The sequence below is a fragment of the Rhinatrema bivittatum genome, chromosome 19 (genome assembly GCF_901001135.1).
Source record: "Rhinatrema bivittatum chromosome 19, aRhiBiv1.1, whole genome shotgun sequence".
Classification (NCBI taxonomy): Eukaryota; Metazoa; Chordata; class Amphibia; order Gymnophiona; family Rhinatrematidae; genus Rhinatrema; species Rhinatrema bivittatum.
In genome coordinates, this window is record NC_042633.1 from 37,563,462 (window position 1) to 37,575,568 (window position 12,107).

Sequence of the window (12,107 nt, forward strand, 5' to 3'; positions counted from 1 at the left end):
CCATCCGCAGCAATAAGTGATAGTCACGCCCTGCTGTGGATGTTACCCTTTCCCGGATCATCTCCTGGTACTGAAACCTTAAATCTATTTCTAAAAAGACAACTTCCATTCCTCACCCCACCCCCCCCCCCCCCCAAAAAAAAACCCAAACATTTCCCTAGGTACATTTAAAGAGCTTGGCATTTTGAAATATTTTGCTTTAAAAATAGAAGTAGGTCCTCTGACACAGAATGTAAAAATTGAGTCACTTTTTTTTTTGTTTTCAATTAGGCAGAAGTGCATGTGAACTATGACCCTCCACAAGATTAAAAGTCTTGGGCCTAGCTTGCTCCTGCCCAGCTCATCAGGAGCATCCCCCATCCCTTCCCCTACACGTATAAAAAAGCTTAGTCACGCTTTATCCTGCTACAAGTCAGCAGAGTGACCACGTGCCATGCAGAAAGGGTCCAAACAGTCTCTGCGGCTGTATGCGCACAGCCAACAGGAGAAGGAAGCACACCGGGAGATAAAAGTGACCTGCTCAAGGTCACAGAGGGCCAAGATGGGCAGAGGAAGCCCGAGTCAGGAAATCAAGCAGTTTTCTAGTTGGACAGCGGAGGCTTGTTGGCCGCCGCAGTACCAGATACCAATAAAAGCCCCGGAAGGAGCACACTCGGGGGAAATCAGGTGGCCTCGAGGGCTGGCAATCCTGCTTCTGCCACCGACGCCTCACTGTGACCTTGGGAAGTCACTTCAGCCCCCCCCCCCCCCCCCCCCCCCCCCGTGCCTCGAGGAGTACCTGACAGATGGGTGGGTGGCCTGGAGAGCCACTCAGGCCCAGCTGATAAAGAGGGAGCGCTACCCCCTCCATTGTCCAAGGAATAAAAATAAAATAACCGAGGGAGGGAGGCGGTGAAACGCACCGCTCCCTCATACGGATCGATTCTGTAAAACGTCCCCCACTAACCTGAGTCCTCGGAGCAGTGCTAGAAGCCCCCCCTCTCTCGTTACAGCTCCCAGCGGTGCTCGATCACAAGCAAATGCAGTTTGAACGCTTTGCTTGGGTTATTTAAAAAAACAACAACAACATTTTAAGGAATAGTTTCAGCCAGGTACCCCCGCCCCCTCAAATTCAAAGGAAATCTGTCTAGCAGACAAAAGGAGGAGTGACGAGGCTGCTGCCAGCCTGGGCTGTTAAAAAGCAGACAACCCCTTCAGATCTTTGTTCAGTATAGATAAAAAGGTACTCCTATTTAACATACACATTTAATAACAATAATAATATAATATATATAATATATATGTATAGAATATAGTAAAATGCTACCCTCCCCCCAACACTTTTTAATATAACAAATCAAACTACTCTTCTCACATTTGGCTTTTCTCAAAAAAACAAAAAAAACAAAAAGAAAAAAAAAATGCTTTCTAGTTGATCACCAAAGCCAGCATAGTTTTAAAACGATTAACACAGCGTAACCGCAAAAGATTACAAAATATTAACAGATTTTGTTCTAAATTAAAACATTAAAAAAAAATAACTTAAAAAAAAAAAAATGCATTAAACTGCATTTTATCCCCTTCCCCAAGCACACGGAAAAAAACAAAACATTCAAACGCGATCAAAGCAGGAGCGCGGGCGAGGCTCCCTGGCAGGAAGACGGCATCGTGGCGAGGCGCGACGCGGACCCGAGCGGTTCCACCCACGAGGGGACGGCAGCAGATACCCAGCATCCCAGCTCTCTCTCTAAAAACGGAAGCGACAGCCACCGGGCACCACCTTACGGAGCCCATCACGGCCAGCAAGAACGCTCACTCACTCAGCCTGTCCGCAGTGGAGCCATGGAGCCCTCCATGCCCTCTTATTGTGTGTACAGGGGGTTCCCGCCCAGAGGCACTGTCGGAGCCACTGGATGGGTTTGTTTGAGGATGCCACAAACACCCAGCTTGTACGGGAAAGATAAGCCGCAGCAATCTCTTACGATACAAGACAACATCAAAACGGTTTGCTCGACTCTTCTGCGAGACAGGACAGGCCGCGAGCATTCTGGCCGCTCATCTCTGGGCTCACAGCCGACAGGGGTTACACATTGGCAAATTATCTGGTGCAGCCTCTAATTCTACCAGGTTTCTTTTTTTTTTTTTTTTTGGAAAAAGTAGCCGTTTGCCAATAAAAATACAGATTCACACTTGACTGAAAGGCTGACCTATGCCCTTATCAGAAATCCAGAGCATGGGGTTCTCAACCACTGGAGGAGATAAAAGGGTGGAGCTGCTGCTTACTGCTATCCGCATGCCCCTATCCTATGGCCTTCTGGTCACCACCAGCTACGTCCAATCCCTTCCCTTCTTCATGAAAATGCAGCTCAGCCAGGTCCTAAGAAAACGTAATTCCAAGAAGATACGGCAGGTCTGTTCTTTTGTTTGAGGTGACCTTTCCTCAACTGATGGAGTTCATAAGGAATACCAAAGATTTTTTGCAAAAAAAAGGTCACTTCACAGCCGAAGTCGACGCAGTAACTTAGGTGGACCAAGATTCCCTCCTGCCGGCATTGGGGGAAAAACGTAAACCAAAGCAACGGCAGGATCCAAGCTGGGGCAGACCAATGGTCAAGTGCTCCGTCTCCGACCACCCAGGAAACCAGTCCCCTGCTGTTCCTTCCCAAACGGAGGCAGTGGCGGGCCCCGTGTCTGGCCAGCCAATAATCAATTCTTCGTGGACCTGTCCTCACAAACACTTGCCCAAAAACTTTCTTTTTTTAAACCCAGCTACGCTATTCGCTTTCATTACATTCTCTGGCAACAAATTCCAAAGCTTAACTACACGTGGACTGAAAACCCTACTTTTAAAACCTGCCACGGACCCTTCTTCTAGACCCAAGCCCATTAAATGTGGGGGAATTCCTTCAGCCAGGCTGCATGCAAGCCTCAATGTCAGTAAGACCTCCTCCTTCAAGACGTGCAATCTCACCTCAAGCCTTCTTACTTTCTCTCACCATCTTCACATTTCAGTCATCAAGGGCCCCGACGGATCCTCATCCCAAGAGGTCCCTTGCTTTCCTCCTCCACCTGCCCTAACTCCTTCAAAATATTCCAGCAACACAACCTTAGAAGCTTCCAAGCTCTGCGTCCCATCAACATCTCTGCTACCAGGTTCAACATAACCCAAGCTCCTGCTTCTTTCGCCCATTTCAAATATTCTTACCCGTGCTAATTTTATCCGAGGAGGGTGGCTCTGCCATGCCTTACATACACTGCCACCCAACTAACCAAGCAATTGCAAAATAATACAGGCAAGCCCCGATGCCACAGGTGGCTACAACCGTTTCTTACAAGTGCTTTGGAAATCTCTCTTTACCTCTAGCTTAAGGATGATTTGTTTGATGTTCCTGGACCATGAATCCCCAGATCAGAGGCCAAGAAAATGTGGTAGAAAGACACAAATAGTCCCCATCCTATTGGTGACCACTGGCCTGATTAAGAAGAATTTCCAAGCAACCTCGATCTGTCACCTACACAAATTACATCCCATCTTTGGCAAATGCAGGTACTAAGAAGGGCATTAGCGGTAAATACGAGAGACCGAGAGGACTCCCAACATGCCCGAGGTTCATTCCTGTCAAGGTATGGAGAGTCCTTTCTGCCCAAGCAACAGAAAGTGTGGGAGTAAATCCAAAAGTTAGGCACACCGAGTGCATCCTCACAGAAACAGGAATGTTCTAGACCACCAAATATGAAACCATGGTGCAAATACAGTGGGTAACAGCTGGCATGCTATCCAGCATTGAATTTAGGAGGCATCAGGACTCTCTCGCATGGCAAACATTGTAACCTAGTAAATAACACAGATAAAGACCCATCTAGTCTGCCAAGCAGCAATTCTATGCACATCGACCCGAAGTGGATCAACTTCCTACCGGGAACCCAACTCCCAATCCCACAGAGTCCCCTTTTAGGGTTCCAAAGAGGGCAAGGATGCAGGAATCAGCAGGGGCAATACTTTACTCTACCTGACCTGCAAGCTTCTGAGAAAACAAGCTCTTTGCTGCAGACCCATTAAACCAGCAGGGACCAACGACAGCCATGAGAAAACACTCTGGCCTCCATTTTGTTTTTTTAGTCAGTGACTGAGCAGTAAGCCACCCGATGCAGATTCTCGCCAACAGTGGACTGGCATACCACGTCACAACCAGATCCTGCGAGATCAACCCCAACAAGCAGGAGAGACACTGATCCCTCCAGCGACACCCGAATACGGTTCCAGACAGAACAAAACAGATTTGGCTCCGAATATCCTCTAGTTGTAGCCATTACCAACTTTCAACCACCACTGCCCTGACAATGTCAATCCTTTTAGCAAGCAACTTACACCCATCAAGTGATCAAATAATCTAAGCTGCAAACTTCAGGGCCATCTTTCATGTTCAGTGCAGTTCAGATATAAACAGATAAACACCATGACTTCAGTAATTACAGAAGCAAACAGTCAGAAACCTACAATACCCATCTCCGAAGCCACAAAGAGGAAAAACGAAAGGGCCCAGCAGAACAAGGAAAAGAATCCGAGGTGCACCAACCACCATTTGGAGGGGGAAATGTGCCGACATGCAGTCTGGCTAGAAAGGTCCGCTCTCCATCCTGAAGACATCGCCAGCACAATCCTAGAACAAGTCATCTTCCTGCCACCTCATTCCATGAAGCTGTGAGTCGCCCTCCCATCAGAGGGCTTTGAACAGCAAATGCTCCGTTTCAAGTGCATGAACCTCCTCAAAACTGGTGGCCCTCAAGAGCAAGAGCAGTAAGGACCGATTATTCACCTGCCTGCTCCAAAGGCCCGGGTATAAATATGGAAGTTGTTCACGTGGTTTTGCTGCACTTAATTTGTTATCGCTCATCTCCGCTTGGTCAGAGGTGGCTGGAAGGAGCACTACACATCCAGCGGCCACATTTAAGCTTCAAATGCAAGCACTGGGGAGGATCGGACGTTAAGGCCTTGCAGCTTTTGCCTCCCTTTCGGTCTCGTTCTATCCGCTCAATATCCAAGATGCTGATGGCTCAGGGAAACAGTCTGGCACCGCTTGGTATTGTTTCGACTACATCTCAGGCCACACAGTGTGGCCTGTGTGCAAGGAGCTGGGGGGTTCTAGGGCACAGGTGCCCACAACATGAAAACCCAGCGCACTCCTGTTGGGGGAGTATCAGCGGAAAAGCTGAAGTGCCTCCTCATCCTTAAGGAGCCCTCCCCCTAGCTGCTGACTCTGCGGTAGCTGTTCTAAGCCCTATACCTACTGGGGAGGGACATGATCAGAAGTCGCACACAGCCCTACCTCTTTCCTGGCAGCACCCCTTGCTATTTTCAGTAACGACACTCCCATGCAGCACCCCCTAGTATTACAGTACTAAGAACGCTCCCTCCTTCCACCTCACTTCCCCCACATCCAACTCCGCTGATGCATCCCGTTACCCCAGTACCGAGGACCCCCCATCTGCAATGCAGTTACTACTATTCCAGAGATGTACCAGACTGCAGTGCTATTGGGGGATATGGACAACTGTATTAGGGCTCAAAGAAGAGCAAGGAAGAAACCGCAGCAGGCGTGGAAACTTAAGTGAATGTCTCCCCCAGCACCATGCAACAAAAAAACACCAAAGCTTGCTGGTGACCTTACATAACCGTGGGATACCCGGAGGCAAAACCAGGCCCCGTCTCCACCAGTGACCGGTCTCGGCCCTCCCATTCAGAGCAACCCAAAAATCCCACTTTCTGCCTCCTGCCATGGCCGAGTGTGGCTGACCAGCAAAACCCATCCACAGCTGGACACACCTGAACAGCAAATCCCAGACTTAGCACGCGCGAAGTGCCAGCAGGACCGAGCCAATCGTCCTCACATGACACAAGAGAACGAAATCTGGCCCTCTGTGACTGGAGATGGGGGTCGCCGAGGCCCAGAGATCAAGTGACCTGCCCAAGGTGAATGAACAGCAGAGGCGAGGATTACAGCCGAGGCACAGGGAGATGCAATCACTCACACACACACACACACACACCGGGGATTAGAAGAAGTGAAAGCCACTTTCTCCAAGGTCAGCCAGTTGTGACAGAGCTGGGAGGCCAAAAGAGAGAGAGAGAGAGAGAGAGAGAAGGTTTACATCCCAGGAGGCCTCGGAGGGAAAAAAAAATGAATTCCCTTCCCACCGAATCTGAAATGCGTTCCAACCGAGTTACAAGTACAACTTGAAAAAAAAAAAAAAAAAAAAAAAAGAGAGATTTGCCTGCACTGGCCCTCGCGCTATTCCTGCAGGCTTTCCATCCCAAGTGACCACTAAAACAGCGGGCAGGAGGGGGCAGCGACCCTGGGCACTCCTCTCCACCAGCCATGCACCTGTCCGCTGCAAAATACAACAGATAAAAGCGCGCCACATCCTCATTTTCCATCGTGTTAGCAGCGCACGTTCCTTTGGTAAAAAAAAAAAAAATTAAATTAAAAATAAACACACAAAACCCAGAAAGCTGTAGAAAGACAAAAAGAAACCCCTGAGACAATCAAAGCAAGCTGCTGGGTTTTCATCTCTTAGAGGAGTCCCAAGCGTAATCCTCAAACCTACCTACCCTCTCCCGAAGAGCAAAAATCTGAATTTAAAATGAAAGAGCAGGACCGGTCGCCTCCCTCTAGGGCTCGCTCGCACCGAACCCGAGCATCGACCTCTCCTTCGGGTGCTAAATCTTTCAGAGCGGGAGGGGGTTCCGCTTCCCACGATCCAATCCCCTCCAAGGGACCCAGGATGCAGCTGTGCTGTTCAGCAGCGGAAGCCCCTCCCCTTTCACCACCAGTCACGCGGCCTCAGCCGCACCCCAACACGCCCCGGGGTAAACCTTATAGGATGCTCCGCAGATGCAGGAACAGACAAGAGAGGATCGTGGATACTGGAGGAAGGGGGGGGGGGGGGGGGGGGGGAACGGCTGCCGTGTAGGTGAAAAAAAAAATAAAAATCAAAGCAGCGCCCCCCCCCTCCCAGCCCAACAACATCCAATCCCCAAACAAGACTAAAATCAGCAACTGAGTAAATTCAAAACCAGCAGAGCAGTGAAAGACGTCCACCTCTCGAAAGTTCAAGGAAAAATTACCCCCCCCCCCCAAAAAATATAATAAATAACGAGACGCGGCGGGGGGAGGGGGGGTCTCCTTGCTCACAGTGCTCGAGTCTAGATGCGCCACCCCCAGTCTCTCTCCTCCCTCGCAAGAGGAGGAGGAAGGGGGGGGGGGGGTGTTTCGCCCTCCGTGGAGCCCCGAAAACCTGAGCTCTCCAGTCCCCGGGTGCGGCTTCCCGGCAGCCTCCGTCCCCTCTTCTGGCGGTGCCTCCTTCTTCCGTTCGCCCCCCCACGCAGGAGACGGCACGGCCCGAACGTTAACGGAAGGTAAAAATAATTAAAAGTGAATTAAAAAAAGCCCCTCCAACGCCACCCGACAGCACAGATCTCGGGAAAAGAAGCAGAGTGATGTAAATACTGGGAGGGAAGGCGACTCCGGGTGAAGTGACTTCTGTGTCGGGGGGGGTTCCCATCCCCCCCGGCCCGGCGGGAACGGGTGGAGAACAAAACGATGACCATCCAAGGACGTGGCAGTTGCGGGTTCTCCCCGGGGGCGATGGCGAGCGAGGAAAGATGCTGGAAGGGGGGGTTGGGGGGAGCTCCGCTCGCTGCTTCCGCTGGGCTACCTGGTGAAGAAAGGCAGGTGGTGCTGGCTGAGGATGCTGCTCGTCCGCGGCGACTCCGTCTTCGCCATCACGTCCTTGAACCAGGAGGTCACGTCCACTTCCAGTGTCTCGTAACGCCTGATGAAGGTGTGTTCCTGGGGGGAGGGAGAAGCAGAGGGGGGGGGGGGTCAGCCGAGGAGGTGCACCAGCAACACACACAGTCGCCTGATCCGTAGCAGCCCCCCCGGGATCCAGCCCCCCTCTCATATTCTATAGGAGCCTGCGAGGCCTCTGGATGTTGTCATCAATCTCCCCTTTCCTCTAGGGTCTCGGTGTCTGGCTCAGAGCTGCCTCCGCAGTTCGTGCACGCGGTTGCCAGACGGGGGGACCCTGCTACCTGGGAAGCACCTGCCTTCTACGGACACATCCAGAGGGGACGTTATGCGCCTTTTCACGCGCCCTCACAAAAGGCAGTTTGTGTTTTTAATGTAATCTCTGATCGGCCCTGCGAAGATCTGGATATCCCATGGACCCCATTTCTCCTAATCTGCGGCAGAACATGGGGGATGTACTAAATGTCTCGGTGGCAAGTGCAGGGCGCTGCCAAGACCAGGCCTCTGCTAGGAAAAGGGAGACTCCAGAACCCCTTGTGGGGAGGGAGTCCTCTCTCGCCACAGCGACACCTAGTGGCCAGACTGGGCCCGTGTTACTGCATTCTGGAGGGAGCGACAACCGTCCGTGCGCCCCCACAGCCAGGAACCGGCGGAGGATAAATCCTGGTCCAACTGAGCTGCAGTCTGCTGGGTCAGAACCCCCATCACGGAGGCTTCCAGCACGGGCAGAACGGTTGAGTTAAATAAGTCAGCAGCTCGGTGACCATCCACCCACACGACGCCATCAGTCCCCACGTCACGCGCTGCGGCACAAGCAGACCCCATCCCCATACCCTCCGCTCCCCACGGCGATACTCACAAGTAATTTGTTATACTTTGGTCTCCTCCTGTGATCCTTAGTAAGGCTAGAAGGGGAAAACACAAAAATAAATACATTTTTAACCAAACTTCAGCCTTGTCTGTTCCAGCTGCATTTCACTTTTACAGAAAAGGATTTATCCGACCAGCGAGCATCCGAGACGCAGTGAGGTCCCACCCGAAGATCCTGAAACTCAACATCTCTCAGATCCCCAAGAGACAGCAAGCGACGAGGCGAAGGGGGTCCCCGTCGGGGGGGGGGGGGGGGGGGGGAATAGCTCTGGAGCCCCTCACTCACCAGTCTTTCACGAAGGACTGGAAGTGCACGGAGAACCCCATGTTACTGGGCAGGAGCGGGGGCTCTTCCTGCAGGACCTTGGTGAGCACTTCGAAGTCCGTTTTACAGTTCTTGTAAGGAAACTGACCGGTGGCGAGCTCCACCTGGAAAGAGAGAGGAGGAGGAGTTACAGGAGGGGATCCAGAGGATGCGCACACACTCACAGAGTTTAGAAACCCGGGCGGCTTCCTTACCAGGGAGATGCCCAAACTCCACACATCTGCTCTGATATCGTAGTCTGGCTTTGTGGGGTCGGGAGGGTCTATCCTTTCCGGCTACATGGGGGAGAGAGAGAGAGAAATGACCCCTTGGTGCTTACAGACACGCCACGAGCTGCATGTTATCTGAATTTAAAAACAAAACCCTCTGTCCCGACTGACTGCATGTCTGTAGGCGGGAGCGTCCGACCCCCCCCCCCCCCCGAAACAAGCCAACGCAGAGTTACTTGTACTGGCTAGTGACACCCTCAGTCCTCACCGCCATGTACGCCGCGCAGCCCGCGCTCCGTGTCTTGGCCTTGGAGTCCACCAGCCTCCCGCTGATGCCGAAGTCGCAGAGTTTGATCTGCCCCCTCTCGTCCAGCAGGATGTTGGAAGGCTTCACGTCCCGGTGGATGACCCCGTGCTTCTCCTTCAGGTAGAAGAGCGCTTTCACTATCTGGGGAGGCAGAAAAGCAGCCACTTGTGATCAGCGAGCGCGGCTCTCAAACTCTGTAACTACTGTACCCCCCCCCCGGGGTTGCAGAAATCCAGGAAGAGTATATTTCAGTGTGAGATATCTGGTGGTGCACACGAGATGCAGCCGCTGCTGAATGAAACCCAGATCTGCCGCATCGATGAAAGGAGCAGCTGTGGGACAGCCCAACCTCAGCAAGACTACGAGGAGGGGGAGAATACTACAAGCTGGTTTTGGCCTTACCCACCTCACTTTTCATCACATTAAACAACATTGCCAAAACAGATGGTGTCGTTCAGGCATCTTCTCCTTCCCCGTACGTACCGGATCAGTCCGGACTCCCGGGTTCATACATCCGTGCCAGCGGGCGGAGACAGAGAAAGTAGAACTGCGCTGATGCCCCCTGCAGTTTCCCCAGTATTTTCTCTGTCTCCCAGCAGGGCAGGACGGATGCCGCCTCAGATCTTTCTCTCTTCATCACCAGCCCTTTAGCTCTCTTCTTCAGCTGCTTCCTGCCCCTCTCAAACAATGAGCCCTCCCAGCTGTCTCCCTCCACCTCTCATCCCTCCAGTCTCTCCACTTGGAAGCAGAAGCAACAGGCAGAGCAGTGGGAGTGGCAGGACTCCCGAGAGGCAGCCCGGGAACAGAGAAAGCACTGCACGTCCTGCTACTCAGGCTTCATTTCCAAATCAGGAAGTTCATGCAACAGGAAGACGGGGAGGGCCAGGAAGCACCCCCTCCTGCCTCGGCTTTACTTCCACAACCAATTAAGCTTCCCCCCTCATGCAGTCTGGCCTGCTCTTCAGCTGCTGCGAGACTGGGAGAGCGCAGATCGGCGCTGGCAGTAGATCACCGACAGGAACAAGGCTGGCTCTTCCTGTGGCAGCGGTGTTTTGGCTGCACACGCCCCCTTACAGCTTCCTCGCAACCCCTAACCTACGAGATTGTACAACAGAAGAAGAAGCCATTGAAAGTCACGACGTGCAGAGGGACCGTAAGGATGGGCAGTCCATGTCTTACCAGCGTGCGCTCACGGTGGTTGGAGCTTATCCTTTTTATTGGAAGTCTGGAGCAGCGCAAAACAGCAAATTTAAAACAAAAACAAAAATATGGACTCACCGCGACGGTCATCTTCCCCAGAATCCTCTCCGGAATGGGCCCCTGGATGCGTTTCTTCAGCTTCTCCGCGCACGTGCCCATCAGCTCCATGGCGATGAACACGTCTGTCTGCGGGGACACAAGGCAGCCACTCAGAGGGCCAGGCCCACCGACCACTGAAGTAAGGGCACAGGCTTCACCCCCCCCTCTGCTCCCCAAGTGAGACAGCGATCATGCCAGCCTCGCATTAAGACTCAAAATCCAAGACAAGCCCCTTTAAGCTGTTTCTACAGAAGGCCGGACAAGCCCGAGCTTGTAAAGAAAAATGCATCGCCGTCTCTCTGCGGGGGCCACACTGATCCAGCTGTGCATTTCCGGCCCATCTCCTGCCTCCTTCTAGCAGTGTTCCCAGCTCCTGTGAAGTTCAGAACAGGAGGAGAGGGAAAGCAGCAAGCCCAGAGGGAGGGAGGGTGGGTGGCAGGGGCCTGAGCACCAGAACTATTTAGGGGTGAATAGGCCTGTAGGTTCTCAATTTCAGAGGACTGGAGCCTCTCTTTACAGAAACAGCTGCCTTGGAAGGCAAGCATGCCAGGAACTGAAACTGTTAGCCAATGGCATCCAGGGGCTGACGACAGCTTCCAAATCCCCGATAATCAGGACAGATGGGGGGCCTGATGATATGAGAGAGCCACATGCAGGGAGGTTTTCACACCAAGCCCACGGGAAGGGAACGGAGCTGCTTCCAGTATTAAAAAGGAAAGAAAGTTGTCGCCTGCGCACCACGTCGAGCAGCACGGCCTGCTCCGTATCAGCGGAAGAGGGGATGGTCACCCTACTTTATACAAAATATATCTTTCTGGGGCTCCCCCGCCCACTTTTCACCAATCCCCGGGAGAAGCGCACCCGCCCATCCGAGGTGCCTGGGTCACGCGGGGACACCGCTGGATACGTCTGGTACGAAGGCTCGGGACTTTCCATCACGGCCTTAAAGCAGCAACTGCGGACGTCTACAGAGAGAGAGAGACCATTCGACTGCTCAGGGCTTCCCAAACCTGTCCCCGGGGACCCCACAGCCAGTCGGGGCTTTCAGGACACCCACGATGAATATGCACGAGGCCGACTGGCTGCGAGGTCCCCGCCCTGCGAGGCTGTTCCTCGCGTGCCCCCCGCCCGACGACTGCTGACTGCACCCCCCCCCCCCCGTCCCTGCCTTACGTTTGTGATGAAGGTGCCAAAGCACTGCACGATGTAAGGGCAGTCGTGGCTCTTCAGCACCACGTCCAGGTCCATGAGGATGCGCTTGTTCTCCTCCTTGTTCCCCGAGCGACGCATTTGCTGCACAGAGTGGGAGA

At 52.8% G+C, this 12,107-nt stretch overlaps 1 protein-coding gene across 3 annotated transcripts in view; it reads right to left on the minus strand.

The window, feature by feature from the left end:
- Window positions 1-12,107, minus strand: part of MAP2K7 (mitogen-activated protein kinase kinase 7) — a 28,653-nt gene that overhangs the window by 1,343 nt on the left and 15,203 nt on the right. For 2 of the 3 annotated variants that reach the window (XM_029584589.1, XM_029584588.1), the window contains 7 exons: window positions 11,971-12,090; window positions 10,777-10,884; window positions 9,460-9,639; window positions 9,177-9,257; window positions 8,944-9,086; window positions 8,647-8,692; window positions 7,696-7,829 (listed from right to left, as the gene is read on the minus strand). In XM_029584589.1, coding sequence (XP_029440449.1) covers window positions 7,696-7,829; window positions 8,647-8,692; window positions 8,944-9,086; window positions 9,177-9,257; window positions 9,460-9,639; window positions 10,777-10,884; window positions 11,971-12,090 — 812 coding nt within the window. Of the gene's footprint in view, window positions 1-7,695; window positions 7,830-8,646; window positions 8,693-8,943; window positions 9,258-9,459; window positions 9,640-10,776; window positions 10,885-11,970; window positions 12,091-12,107 lie in introns of all 3 variants that reach the window. The other variant, XM_029584587.1, reaches the window with a different exon arrangement.